The 14,633-nt window shown below is 49.5% G+C and overlaps 4 protein-coding genes across 4 annotated transcripts; 3 read left to right on the forward strand and 1 right to left on the reverse strand.

Annotated features, from left to right (window-relative positions):
- Positions 1–210: 210 nt before the first annotated feature.
- On the forward strand, positions 211–851 carry N7447_001985 (cytochrome b-c1 complex subunit 9). The gene is made up of 5 exons (XM_057226261.1): positions 211–299; positions 377–396; positions 481–546; positions 629–677; positions 754–851. The coding sequence occupies exons 1-5, from the start codon at positions 291–293 to the stop codon at positions 808–810; spliced, it is 201 nt and encodes a 66-aa protein (XP_057090277.1). The 5' UTR covers positions 211–290; the 3' UTR covers positions 811–851.
- Positions 852–1,478: 627 nt separating this feature from the next.
- On the forward strand, positions 1,479–7,968 carry N7447_001986 (putative ubiquitin-protein ligase E3 component (UBR1); the record flags this gene model as incomplete). The annotated part of the gene is made up of 2 exons (XM_057226262.1): positions 1,479–7,639; positions 7,701–7,968. The coding sequence occupies 2 exons, from the start codon at positions 1,479–1,481 to the stop codon at positions 7,966–7,968; spliced, it is 6,429 nt and encodes a 2,142-aa protein (XP_057090278.1).
- Positions 7,969–8,703: 735 nt separating this feature from the next.
- Positions 8,704–10,386, forward strand: N7447_001987 (uncharacterized protein; the record flags this gene model as incomplete). Its single annotated transcript, XM_057226263.1, has 2 exons — positions 8,704–8,858; positions 8,925–10,386. 2 exons carry the CDS (start codon positions 8,704–8,706, stop codon positions 10,384–10,386), a joined length of 1,617 nt encoding a protein of 538 aa, XP_057090279.1.
- Positions 10,387–12,798: 2,412 nt separating this feature from the next.
- On the reverse strand, positions 12,799–13,103 carry N7447_001988 (uncharacterized protein; the record flags this gene model as incomplete). The annotated part of the gene is made up of 2 exons (XM_057226264.1): positions 12,799–12,987; positions 13,017–13,103. The coding sequence occupies 2 exons, from the start codon at positions 13,101–13,103 to the stop codon at positions 12,799–12,801; spliced, it is 276 nt and encodes a 91-aa protein (XP_057090280.1).
- Positions 13,104–14,633: the final 1,530 nt, after the last annotated feature.

Here is a 14,633-nt window from a genome sequence, read left to right on the forward strand (position 1 = left end):
GCAAGGTCCAAGTTGTGTAATGAATCTGATAAAATACAGTAATATGTGATAGCAACTTGACAGAGTCAAGCTCCAAGGCAAAGATCAATATCTTTAAAGATCAAAGGAGAAAAACGACGCGGACCTTGAAAGTTGAGTGCGGAAGGCCGGAGGCTCGGCCAATCAGCGGACCGGCAATTCCCGCAGATTCAGCCTTCGCAACTTCAACCTCACAACTTCAACTCTCGTTGCCCCATCCTCTTGTCCAATCCTTTAATTTAGGTCGTGTGCAAACACCCCAATCTCTCACAATGGCCGGCGTATGTCTATATTCCCTCCTTCCAGTTCTCCTATTAGCACTGCTATGTCCAATACTGACTGACCTCTCGCATGACAGCTCGCAAACGTTATCTACTCGCATGTCTCCCCTTCCTAGGTCCTACGATCGCGATCGAAATTGTCCAATTGAAATCTAACCGAGGCACTCTTCGCTGTGTATAGGACCTTCATGCGCAAGAACACTGTTCTCCTGACCACTGCTTTTGCCGGCGCCTTCGCTTTTGAGCTGTGGGTTACATCCGGTCTCCGAGCATGTCAAGACATGCTCTACACCTTATACAGAATACTGACCACGCAATTTCAAAAACAGTGCCTTCGATATTACCTCCAACAAGGTCTGGGACAGCTGGAACCAGGGCGTATGTGAACCTCTTTCCCGATGGACTACAATACCCGAGGCTAGGACCCACGCTGACTATTTCTCTGACCTTACAGCGCCAATGGAAGGACATCAAGCACCGTTATATGGTTAAGGAGGAGGATGACGAGTAAACGGACTTGCCGAAAGTGATGTTTGGTATATTTTACCGCCGCGGGTAAAGGGGCACGGAAAAACCAACCGAAGCTAGTGCCTGTTATTTCTCATCCCATATATGGGCTTGTACGCGATAGATGGAAATCTGTATTTTGACTTTCAATCTCTTTTTAAAACTTCAAAGTGTTCAGTGGTGTGTTGTAGGTGGTTAGGCACGTAGCGTGGATGTGGCGTTTACTGAGACAGGCCGGTTCCATCGATGTCATAACGAAAAATGTTCCCTTCCGGTCTCAACAAACACTCCTAATTTGATTTCTTCTTGTATTTTTTTTTTGACCTTCAGGATCGCTAGAACTCCACATTCAAGTTTGAATCGCGTATGACTTCACCGTATCTGTGCTGATCTGCTCGCCTGTATTGGTCCACCTTCACCCGTTGCTCTTCTTCCCCCCACCAAAGTATCAGTGTGTGAGCAACGTGAACTCCATCTGAGAACCCTACTCGATCCGGCCGACCTCTTGAATCTTCACTTGAAAATTTATTTTCCGCCTGCATACCCGTGAAGAAACCACTTGTGTCGGACCATTACTACCTTGAGCGCATTGTCGCGACAACGGCGTTCCGTTCCATCACTCACTTGTGATAGTCCGAGTAGCCACTACGATAACCCGGCCACAAACAAATCATGCTCATGCTCGGGGAGTGTGAGAAGCTACTCGGTGATGGTCTTCTCCGTTTACCCAAGAGACACAACTTCCGCTATGGGCCCGCTGCCGAGAAGGACCTGCTAGAGCTTCTCTTCCGATCGCTCGTCGGGCACGACAATGATTTATTACAACAGCTGTTCCCAGAAGGAACCCCGGCCGGACCATGGAAACTGGCAGAGGCTCAAGGTGCCCGGGAAGGAGCCGAATACAGTGAGGCAGCGCGGGGCAAGCGCTGTGGTCATATCTTTCGTGCTGGGGAAGCTACATACCGATGCGTGACATGTGCCGCGGATGATACATGTGTGCTGTGCAGTCGATGCTTCGATTCCTCAGATCATACCGGACATCAATATCAGATTTCGCTTTCCTCGGGAAACTGTGGTTGCTGCGACTGCGGTGATGACGAAGCATGGCGCCTTCCGCTGTTCTGTGCAATTCATACCGATAGTGGTAATGCGAAGGGCAAAGAACGGGCGCATCGGGTACTGCCTTCTGAGCTTGTGGCCTCCATCCGCTTGACTATATCCCGTGTCCTTGACTATTTCTGTGATGTCATCTCATGTTCCCCGGAGCAATTGCGGCTGCCAAAGACCATAGAGGGCATTAGGCAAGATGAGGAGGCATCTCGGTTGCGTCCGGACTGGTATGGCGCTGGCGATGAGGAGGAGGAAGAACCCGAATTTGCGGTCCTGCTGTGGAATGATGAGAAGCATACAATTCGCGATGTCTCTCATCAGGTCACACGTGCTTGTCGTGAACGAGATAGCTTTGGCCTTGCGCGGGCTCATGAAACAAACGATATGGGCCGCAGTGTGATAAAGTATTCGAAGGATCTGAACAGACTCTTGGGTGTTTCTAAGATAATTGAGGAAATTAAGGTCACCGTCACGGTGCGCTCTGCACGCGATACTTTCCGCGAGCAAATGTGCGCAACGATAGTGGAGTGGTTGGCCGATATTGCTGGCTGTGAAATCCTCGAGGACAATGAGATTTTCAGACAAATCATCTGTGAGGAAATGCTTTCGCCCTGGAAAAAGGGCAGTGGTGGATATAACGAAGATATCGGCATGAAGGGCATTGACGATCATCAACGGACTGAGAACCTTCCAGGTCGCACGCTCATGATTAATTTGCCTAACCATGGTCAGGTCCTCTTGACCGCTGACGATGACGATGACGATGACGATATTCTTGACGACGACGTTATAGACGAAGATGAGGACGAAGATTATGTTGAGGCCCACGACGCCGATGATGAAGATGACGATGAAATGGACATCGAACTCACTCGTGATCAGGAGGAAGATCAAGATATGATCTTGGCAGGTGCCGATGAGGAACTTGCTCTAGCAGAGCGCATTCTCGCCAATCTTACAGGTACCCAACCGCCACCTCCTCGACCGGCACCAGCTCAAACCGCAGATCGGTCCTCTGCCGAACGAGGCCCGTCTGAATCTCAAAGTCCTGGCCCTGAATCTACCCCTACTGGCTATATCCCCATTCCCAAGACCCCTGGTTTGAGTCGGCACAGGCCTTTGAACACAGACAGTCACTGGCAAGTCCAACCGTCCCTTCCCGCTCCAGGTGAAAAAGTACCTCCGTATGAAGACCTGTGGCACCGTACTCGCCTAGACTGGCTTGTGCTATATGACTTGAGGTTGTGGAAGAAGACACGAACCGACTTGCGTGATCTCTACATCAGCACTGTCGTCAATGTTCCTCAGTTCAAGCGCATCATGGGTCTTCGTTTGTCTGCGTTGTACACAGCTCTGGCTCAACTGTACCTTATCGCGGACCGAGAACCGGATCACTCGATTGTCAATCTTTCATTGCAGCTTCTCACGACCCCCTCCATCACTGAAGAGATTGTCGTGCGAGGCAACTTCCTCACGAAGGTGATGGCTATTCTCTATACCTTCTTGACCACGCGACAAGTAGGTGAACCACAATCCGTCAACCCCAACGCCACACTGGCATTTGATGCTGGCTCAGTTACAAACAGGCGTCTCTACCACTTCTTCCTTGATCTCCGATACCTTCTTCAATCTGAATATGTCCAGCACCGTGTGCGGACTGAGGAACAATATCTTCCTCAATTCCTTGACCTCGTCAAGCTGTCGCAGGGTATCTGCCCTAATGTCCGGGCTGTTGGTGAACACGTTGAATACGAAACAGACGCCTGGATCAGTGCGTCAATTCTCATGCGAGAGATCAACCGACTTTGCCGCCAATTCTGCGAGTCTTTCCGCGACCCTGAAATTGACAATGGTGACTACCTTCTGAGGGCAATCGAGACCACCACCACTACTGCGATTCTCCATTCAGCCGGCCTAGAACGCATGCGATTCGACCAGGCCGAAATCAAGGATGAAGTAAGATTCAAGCTGCTGCCACCTTTCGATTTCGAGGTCGGCGCCTCTGGCCAAGTGCCCTGCCATCGGGTCGTTGAATTCGTGGTGGAACGTGGATCTATCAGTTTCCACCACGCCCTTCACTACACATTGTCGTGGCTCATTGAATGCGGTCGAAACATTAGCAGCGAGACTATGCGCGATGCTCTCTTTGACGCTGCCAATGCGGCGAGGAGTGAGATCCATGCTGCCAAGACTGCCAACCCTAGTAAAGTTGATGATGTTTTGCTTACCCTTGGACCGGAGGACTTGCTTCTGACCATGTTTGACTATCCACTTCGAGTATGCGCTTGGCTAGCCCAAATGAAGGCTGGCATGTGGGTTCGCAATGGTCTTAGTCTTCGGCATCAAATGTCGCAGTACCGTGGAGTCTCTTCCCGTGACTTTGCGTACTATAGAGATATCTTCCTTCTCCAGACTGCTCTAGTTACCTGTGATCCTAGCAGAGTTCTTGCTTCCATTGCACACCGCTTTGGTATGGTTGAGTGGATGGCCCGCAACTACATGCCCCGTCCTGGATACGAAGATACCCAGATTGTGGATGTGGCAGAGGAATTCGTTCATCTACTGGTGATCCTCCTGACGGACCGAACATCTTTGACTGCCATCGATGACAGCACTCATCTCACTCACGAAAACATCCAACGTGACATCGCTCATGTCTTGTGCTTCAAGCCGCTGTCTTTCTCCGACCTCTCGACTCGCCTTAGCGACAAGCTTCTAGACTCGGACATGTTCCAAGATGTGTTGGAAGAAGTCGCTAATTTCCGCCCGCCCGAGGGTTTGAGTGACACTGGTACTTTCGAATTGAAGCCCGAATATCTTGATCTTATTGATCCGTACAGTGCACACTACACAAAGAACCAAAGAGACGAAGCAGAGAATATCTATAAGGAATGGATGGCGAAAAAGACAGGCAAGAATGCCTCTGACATTGTTTTTGAGCCGAAACTTCGACCCATCAGCTTTGGCGTGTTCTCAGATCTCCCCCGATTCGCCGGAACAATGCTGTTTGCACAAATTGTTCACCAATGCTTGGAATATGTTATCTCATCGAAAGAGTGTACACCAAGCATCCCACCGACACGTGTTGAGACTTTCCTTCAAGTGATTCTGCATCTTATCCTTGCAGCAGTGTTAGAGGATGATTCCGAGGAAACTGATATGGTAGAAGAGCACTCTAATTCATTCAACTGGAATGCTTTGTCAAAGGCCCGAGAGATCAAGGCTGGCCATTTGACCATCGTCGGTTTATTGGAGAGAATTTCAGTCACGACTGAATTCACCGCATCTGGCCCTAAAATTAGACACATACTCAAACGTCTGTGGCAAAAGCGCCCTCGCACATATTCATCGGCAACTGCGTCTCTCAAATTCCCCTTCGACCGAATTGACACCAACTCTCCTGCAATTGATGCAGACAACGACAAAGAGGTCAAGAAGAAGCAAGCACTGGAGAGGCAAGCCAAGGTGATGGCGCAGTTCCAGCAGCAGCAACAACAATTCTTGAACAGCCAGGGTAACATCGATTGGGGCGAAGAAGATTTCAGCGACCTCGAGTCCGACACAGGCGCTACACCAGAAAAGAAGCTATGGAAGTACCCTAGCGGAACATGTATTTTGTGCCAGGAAGAAACCAACGATTCGAGACTCTACGGTACATTTGCGTTGGTTCAAGATAGTACGATCCTGCGACAGACCGATATCAGGGACTCCGATAGAATTCGTGAGGTGCTCAGAACACCTACAAGTCTGGACAGGTCCGCCGAAGAATTGCGACCATTTGGTGTATCCGGGGAGAACCATACTACCATCAAGCGTCTTGACTCTTCTGGTGGTGAAGTCGTCAGTGAAAAGATTGGACTGAGTAAAGGATTCAACGCAAAGAGTACTCTTCGTGGGCCCGTGACTACTGGCTGTGGGCACATAATGCACTACTCCTGTTTCGAGCAGTACTATACGGCGACGCAGCGGCGACACACCCAGCAGATTGCACGTAACCATCCTGAGAACACTAACCTCATGGAATTCGTCTGTCCTCTCTGCAAAGCTCTCGGAAATGCGTTCCTCCCCATCACCTGGAAAGGCAAGGAAGAGTCTCCTCTCGTTCCGCTCAGTCCTTCTGAATCGTTCGACCAGTGGATTCAGTCAGGCCTCAAGGAAGCCTTGAACCAACAGCAAAACTTCCCAGTCCTCATGGAGAAGGAGAAGGCCTATCCTCAGGCATACACCGACATCTTTATTGACTACTTGTCAAAGACACTGGTGCCCCCGCTTTCCAGTAATATTGATCAACTTAGGGTCTCGTCTTTCCCACCAACTGCTCCTTCACAATTCATCACGCCAGCGCGTATGCCAATGCCAGGTGTTTTCGCTCCCACCGAAGACCTGTCACCTTCCAGTCCACTCCAACAGGTGCCGAGTCCCCCGGACAGTCCTATGTCGGAACTGCTGCAGATCTACAGGCGGCTCAAGAAGACACTCAAGATGAACCATGTCAATTCGATGTTCAACAACACTTCTGAAGCGAATAGCAATGAAGATCTTGTACATACTGATTCTCTAATTCGCAGCTTTGGTTTCAGCATCGCTGCAGTGGAGATTGCGCAGCGTGGTGTTGAGTCAGAGCCTGGCTCGACTTTACTCGACACAATTCCTTCGTTGACACTCACCCATTTGCGCGTTCTATCAGAAACGGTGTTGACATATGCTGCTGTTGGGTGTCTTCACTCAACGGGACCATCGAAAAACCGACCAACAAATGAGTTCCAAGAGATGCATCGCCAAAAGATCTGCCAGCTACTTGTCGGGCACCCTTGTTTGAGCGGCACAGCTTTGCTCAATGATGTACGCAACATCGAGCCTCTGCTCGCCGTGGATACCTTTGTGTTCCTCGCAGAAGCATCGCTGTCTCTACTTCCAGTCCTTGATATTGATATCAGGCATCTTGTGCGGATGTGCTTCATTGCTGAGATTGTTAAAGTCGCTGTCACCTTCATTCTTTGGCCACTGGGATTGAAGGAGGAACTTGCCGCCCACCCCGAGGACCATATTATGGCTTCCGATTTATCCGAAGAACAATTCGGAGTGACCAAGCAGTTCTTCGACTCGATCGTTGCTGAACTCAAGGCAAACTCTGTCGGTCGTGCCGAGGGCTCCTCCTTCCCTGCTGAGAGTGGTTACGTCAAAGACGGAGAAGAGACCGCTACCCCAAGCATTATTACTGCTGTCCGGCGACTTGTTACGAGCTATGGACTAGCATTCCTGCGCAAGGCAGTTATCCTTCTTCATGTTCAGCACGGCGTCGAGTTCCCCAACACAGGTTTCGCTGATGTGGAGACCTCTGAGCTTGAGCGCCTGACCAAAGCACTTCACTTGCCTTCAATTGATGAGATCCTCATGTCTGTCAAGCCCGCACGCAAGACAAACAGCCCCTTCGACGCAGTCATTTCAGGATGGATCTTCCACTGGAATGCCTCGCGCTCAGGGATCCGCTTCGAAGACCACCGTCTCTGGCCCAGTCTGTCGCACCCTGCTATCTTCGAGCTTGTTGGCCTGCCCAAGTACTTCGATAGTTTGATCGAAGAGGCAAACCGTCGTCGTTGCCCCAATTCTAAGAAGGAGCTCACTGATCCCAGCATCTGTTTATTCTGCGGAGAAATATTCTGCTCACAGGCAGTCTGCTGCATGACAAATAAGCTTGGCGGCTGCAACCAACATCTTCAAAAGTCATTATACCCTCGCACTTCGTTTGTAAATACCCCCCAGCTAATCAGTCTTCCACAATAGATGCGGTAAAAACATAGGTCTTTTCGTCAATATTCGCAAATGCACGGTTCTCTACCTGCACAACACAAACGGATCTTGGCATTACGCGCCCTACCTCGACCGCCACGGTGAAGTCGACCCCGGTCTCCGCCGCAACCGCCAGCTTATCCTCAACCAGAAGCGGTACGACCGGTTACTGCGCGATGTCTGGCTGTCGCATTCAATCCCTGCGACTATTAGCCGGAAGCTGGAGTCGGAGATCAACAACGGAGGCTGGGAGACTATCTAATGAACACAAAAATGGGGGTTCTTTTTGCGATTGTTGATGTGCATACGCTTAGATCCATTCCTTACCTTTTGAAATTTTGATGGCGAAATGGACACGGTCGCGATTCTGTGTTTAGCCACTTTTTCGTTTCATTTCGTTGCCATGCATTTATACTACGCATTTTTTCGTCTCTTTCTCACTGTATATCGAACATACTTTTCATCCATGGGCTCACTTAATACCAGGCTACGTCCAACTCACACAGGTTGGATTTGTGAATGTACTATTACTGGTTCCCCCAAGGCTGTTACTGGATTTTGTTCACACAGTATATTCCTTCTAATGAGTAGTAGACACTTGCGTGTTCATCTTGGGTCTTTCACCTCAATTCCATATTAGGGTGGAAATGCTGGAGTTGCTAGAACCATCCATCCCTGTTGTGCATGGGCCTTTTAATGAGTGAGATGACATATCTTCGTGGTTATATTTATCGGCTTACTCGTTTCCCGCATGAATACGTATACGTATAGACCACACTATTTATACACCATGGATGCTTGCTGTCAACCTGGCTCAATTTGTAACATATAATGTGTCAAACTGCTCACCTAGCCAGGAATTGGAGTCTTCTTAGGGCAAATTTGAGGTCCCAATCGGGCCGGAGATAGTCTTATCTTATCAGTGCCAAGCCGGATCTTCACCTCTTAACATGAGCCTTTCTTAACTTCAATCCCAAGCAACTTGAGCCCACGAACCATGAATAACGAGCAGTTTCGCCGGCTAATAGCCGACCAGTCATCGTCAAAACCTACGAACCAGAGCCCAGTGCCTGGCCGCGATGCATCGCGTGGCGGCGCAACCCCCGGTGGGTCCCTGGGATCGCGAATGCGGTCCAGTATTCCTATGACCCCGTACGTCGCTTGATTTCCAGATTTTTATGATTCCTGAGGAAGCTAACAGCTGTGGCATTACTATAGTCGTTCAGTCACTGGTGTGGACTTCGCCCGTCAGCTCTTCGAGCAACGCCACGAAGGCAGTCGACCTTCCAAGCGATTCAAGTCCTCTGCCGCGCCGAAGGGTACCTCGCTACCGACAGGCTATCAGGATCGTGCAAAATTGCGCAATACAGAGGACGAGAGCAGCACAGACCTGGAGGCGCGCATCAAGGCACTAGAGGATATGGTCAAGTTGGGACAAATCGACCAGTCTACCTTTGACAAATTGCGTCGAGAGCTCGGAGTCGGAGGTGACATTGGAAGCACACACATGGTCAAAGGACTGGATATGGATTTGTTAAGAAGGATCAGAGCTGGCGAGGACGTGTCGCAAGCGGCCGAAAAATCTGCGCCGCCTCTTGAAAAAGAAGACATAGACGAGGAATTCGAGCGTCTGATGGAAGAGAAGGGACTCGAGGAGCTTGCTGCTGCGCCTAAGGCTCAGAAAGAAAAGAAGAAGGGGACTATGGCACCCCCGCCTGCTAGGCCCAAGACCCGCGATGAAATCCTGCGGGAATTGAGGGCAAGCCGGGCTGCTGCGGCCGCGCCTCCGCCGCCGCCGGAGTCTATACTTGGCTCAAAATTCAAGAAACTGAGCGATGGAAAGCCCGAGAAGAAGCGGTTTGTGGAGCGTGACGAGACTGGCCGTCGACGCGAAGTGCTCCTCATCACTGATGCGCAAGGAAATACGAAGAGGAAAACTAGGTGGCTTGATAAGCCGGTTGAAGCGCCCGTGCCTGCCGCAGGAGACCTTATGATGCCCGATAAAAGTCGCACACCCCTCGGTATGGAAGTCCCAGCTGAAATTGCTGCCCGTGCTGCTGCACAAGTGGTACCCGAGGATGACGACGAAGACATCTTTGCCGGTGTTGGTGATGATTACAATCCTCTCGCTGGTCTCGAAGACGAGTCATCGTCCGATGAGGATGACGAATCAGCAGATTCGGCCACTCAGAAACCTGAAAAGGCTCCTGTCAGCGAGGAGAAGAAGCCTGCCACTTCTGAAACAGCACCTGTGAAACCCAAGAACTACTTTGCGGTTGCGACCTCGACTACAGCAGAAGAGGAGCCTGTCGACAGATCTAACCCCCTCACCAAAGATCCAACCATTCTTGCTGCCCTCAAGCGAGCTGCAGCCCTCCGACAGAGTTCTCCCTCGGCAGAGGGCGAAACAGACCAGTCTTCTGAGACAACCCTTCGTCACAAGCGCTTCATCGAAGAGGCACGCCGCCAGGAGGCCATGGATGCTGCAGATATGGATATGGGATTCGGAGGAAGTCGCAACGAAGACGGAGAGGAGGACGATGGTCCACTGCTCGACTTTGACGACGACGAACGAGGCGGGAAAAAGAGAAAGCGTGGCCCCAAGAAAAGGAAGGGTGACAAAGATAGCGCCTCGGATATTATGCGTGTCGTCGAGGGTCGCAAGAAGGAGTCTTCATGAGTGTCATTTCCGCGGATGCCAGGACGTGGGCTCCCGTGTTGTCTACATGTACTTTCTTTCTACTATGAATCGGCATTTGGAGCTACTTTGATACCCTGCTATGTTATGCGTTCTCTCCTTGTCTACCAAAATGCATGATACCGCGGAGGCAATTCAGTTACCAGCGCTTATAAACTTGTATTAACCTTTACTGATCTGTGCTGAATATCATTCTCACCATCTGATGAAGACTACGCGGCACATCATATCCATATACTCTATTTATCTGCTAGTAGTCTGCCGCTTATTTGGCCGTTGCCTTCCAAGGTTTGACGACGTAGGCCTCTGATAATCTGAACACCCAGTTCCCTCGATAGAGATGACATTAGGTACAAAGGTCATGTATGTATATTGGGATACTCCGATGTCTTTTCTAGTGTCTAGTTTGACGGCATTGTCTGCCGTACAGTCCCGTGGACACCTGCATCACCATTCACTAAGTACGATTTGTATGGCTCAAGGTATTCCGTCGATATCTTCGTCGGACGTGTGTGAGACGGGTCCTGGACTGAAGTCTATCTGGCTAACATGTCCATGGGGTCTCGTTTAGACTTTGCCTCCCTCTGCAGAAGATGCCATGTCCCACCTCCATAGATGGCTACAGATAGCTGGATATCTCTACAATACTCTACAGGAATGGATCAATACACCTAGGTGGATATCGATATCTCATGATGCGAGATACTGGGGATTTTACACTGACTTCTGGACTTCGTCATCGCATCTCCTCAAAATAGCCGTCTCTAGAACCCAGATATAGTTCATGTTAGCTTCGGGAAGGTGCTACTTTCCCTATTTGAGACAGCCCTACTTTCCCAATACGGAAGGAACCCCCAGCTTCAGTCTCCGGCCTCAACATATGAACACCCTCCTTTCCTCTCTTCTATCCTCTTTTTTTTTCTTTCCTCCTACATCCATCTTCCTTCCACCCTTCCATCCACCTTTCCCCAATTTTCCATCCCCTCCTAGAGGGATTGGACTTTCGTTCATCGTTCATGGCTTCATGGCCATCTTCTTTCCACCACCCTCTCTTTTTCTGTGTCTCTACGACGCGTCTATATTATGATACTGTTGGTGACCCATAGCTGGTTGCGTCACCTAGACTATGTTGACTAGTTAGTTCCTTCCACTATTGTTCCTTCCACCTCTATGTCGTATCGTGTCTGGCTGTTTCGCGTCTTGCCTTGTTGTCTGTCTTTCCCTCCCCCTTCTTACTTCCACCCCACCACTTCATAGTTTCATCCCATCATGCCTTGGTATCATCATGGTGCCATGACACCATAGCACTATGGTATCATGTCTACTTCCTGATACCTACATAGTGTGTCTATCATTGTCATTACCTCATACCCACAGCAATGCTTCTACGTTCCCGTTGCCCAGCTAATCAATTATAGATGCCCAAGCCCCAGTCCATGCTTGTGATGCATGTTGACTCTGCTTAATATGCCTTTTCTGCGCATGGATACATCATGACGAAACGCTCCATGGTGATTCAGGTGAGAACTCCAGCGATATCTCAACCTCATGGTTCTTTTGGCTCGCGAGAACGAGTGGAAGACCTCACCAGTCCATTAACTGACGCAGGGAAATCTGTTCTTCCTCTGCTTTTAAGGGTTTTATTTCTATAACCGAGAGCAGTTCCAATTTATACCAGGGGTGTTCGATCTTCCTTCCAGGTGAGAACTCCAGCGATATTTTAACCTCATGGTTCTTTTGGCTCGCGAGAACGAGTGGAAGACCTCACCAGTCCATTGACTGACACAGGGAAACTTCTCTCTCCTCCACCTTTAGGGATCTACATTTTTCGCCCTTTTTGTGGCGTCGAACAGGGCCTTGATGAGATATGGCCGCATCCTGGGAACGGACTACACAGGCCAACGGCACCTCAATATCCATTATCACCAACATCACCACCAACGTCGGACAGGCCACTTATTAAATCCGCACGCTACACGTTCAGGTGAGGTTACCTAGCGGACACAAATGGAAAGAAGGCTGGCTGCACTGGTACTGGCCTGCATAGATAGTTAGATAGCGTGCTGCGACGGGATCTCACCAGCTTTGCTGACAGTTGTGGGTTTTCCCAGACACCTCCCGTCGATACTACCAGAAATTGACCGAAATACACATTACATATTCAGGTGAGATTCCTGAGCGAACAACACATGGAAAAGGAGGTTGAGCACAACTGCACCCAAAATCAACCTCCATAGATAGTTAGATAGAGTTCTGCGACGAGGTCTCACCAGCTTTGCTGACGCTTGTTGGCTTTTGTCAGGAGTTCATATATTCATGGTGTCGACTCCCGCTTGATTGTGATTCAGTTATGTGCGCCAATATCCCGTCACAACGCAGAACAATCCCACACCCCTACATCTTCAGGTAAGGTCCCTGAGCGGACAACACATGGAATGGAGATTGAATCCAACTCAAACGGACAACCTCCCCAAACCAGCCTCCTTGGATAGCTATATAGAGTTCTGCGATGACGGGCCTTACCAGCTTTTGCCGACGCTTGTTGAGTTTCCAGGTCCATACCAACCGCCACCCCGGCGAAATCTGCCGAATATCCTAGATTTGCTTGTTACTCCGCCCTGCCTTTTGCTCAACTCGGCATCTAATTGATTTCGGCTGAGTGAGATTCCACCCTCAACATTGTAAACTGGGGTAACCATGACCAGATCCGTTTTCCCCGAGCATGTTTGAATCTCTTCCCACAAACCAGTCCCATTTCGCTAGGCTCACTCATCACAAGGATGGTCTACAAGCACAATGGAATGAGTCCCCAAGGTTGGCTGGAGAGTGGAGCTTATCTCAGTCGCTTGCAAGATCTTCCTTGGGATGGGTTGGGTGGTCAGTAGGGGGACTGAGTGGATCCTTTCCTGATAACATGTTCTCGGCTCCAGTAAAGATTTCAATGAACGATTTGGATAACGGGCTTAAGGACATGGAAAGTCGGCGTTGTGAACAGCTGGGTGAATCTGAGGACAGACCTTCAGAGATAATAGCGATTCCCTCAATTTTCTCAAACTTGGAAGTGTCGTTTGGGGCATGACTATGGTCGTCATTCAAGGGTTTAATGGTGGCAGCATGTGAGTTTCATCATAAAATCGTTGGGACTTGGACATCTGGCAACTCTGTCTGTTATGGGACCAATCATCTTTCTGCCTTCAAACCCAAAACTGCAAGCAATAACACCATCACTACCAGCAGCGGGGAAAGGCGATAGCAGCAGCGTCTCCAAGACAGCACTTTTCGAGCATTCTCATGGTTTACCCATGTTATACCGAAAATCCAGGGGGCTCTTCATTTGAGCATTCTGGATACTTCACAGGGTGACATGGCAATGGCGGAGCTCGCCGAGCAAATCATGGAATATGATGGATGACCTGGTGATAACTGCCAAGGCACAGAGTCAGAATTGGGACACTCAGTCAGTGTACATATACTGAAATTGAAGACCATACAACTTGACCTTCAGAGAATTGAGCACGTAGAGCTACTACTGATGACCGCCCTTCGAGACGAAGAGCAAAATAACGAAATTGATCATTATCCATTCTGTATTTCTCACTTGCAAAATCAGCAAACAGCAAGAAGAAACATAGAATTCCTTAGGTTGTCTCGCACATGCTCTCAACAGTAGGCATAATCTCACTTGCGGAAGATGTTTGCCTTCATTCGTCCTGTTTTAGTCAACCGCATTGTCTATCTAGGTATCTAGGTAGTCGATTCACTGTTCTCTTCCTCGATTTCCATTGTCTCCCCCGATCTAGCATATTAGACCAACGCCGCTTAGTGCCCCTAGTCAACTCAGTGAGACACTTACTCCCATTGCCGTCTACCAATTGCGGCGAACAACATGGTGTCACGGAGGACAAGGCAAGAAGATACCATCGTGGTAGCTAGCCTAATGGTATGTAGGTAATCGTTCCATCAAATATCTGGTATCGAAAGACCAACTATATCACGAACAGGACGGCACCGTGCTCTGTACCCCCACATATATAGAAAGGCGCGCTTTCTAGAGTATGGATGGAGTCTGTAACACCACCAGCAGTATTGCCAACGGGCATTCTGAAGCTGACGGACTAAACGCAATTCTGAAACTGGTTCATGCCACATGAGCTCATAAACCCCTGTTTTCCGCACCCGAAGAAATGATTGGTAGCAAGCGAAGATATACTTGCAAGTTAGCGCGAAGC

Source organism: Penicillium robsamsonii (assembly GCF_028829455.1).
Source record: "Penicillium robsamsonii strain IBT 29466 chromosome Unknown utg000001l_segment0_segment0, whole genome shotgun sequence".
Classification (NCBI taxonomy): Eukaryota; Fungi; Ascomycota; class Eurotiomycetes; order Eurotiales; family Aspergillaceae; genus Penicillium; species Penicillium robsamsonii.

Coding starts and splice junctions, on each gene's coding strand:
- N7447_001985 (XM_057226261.1), top strand. Junction 397..480: donor CTCGCAAACGTTATCTACTC/GCATGTCTCCCC, acceptor CGCTGTGTATAG/GACCTTCATGCGCAAGAACA. Junction 547..628: donor GGCGCCTTCGCTTTTGAGCT/GTGGGTTACATC, acceptor TTTCAAAAACAG/TGCCTTCGATATTACCTCCA.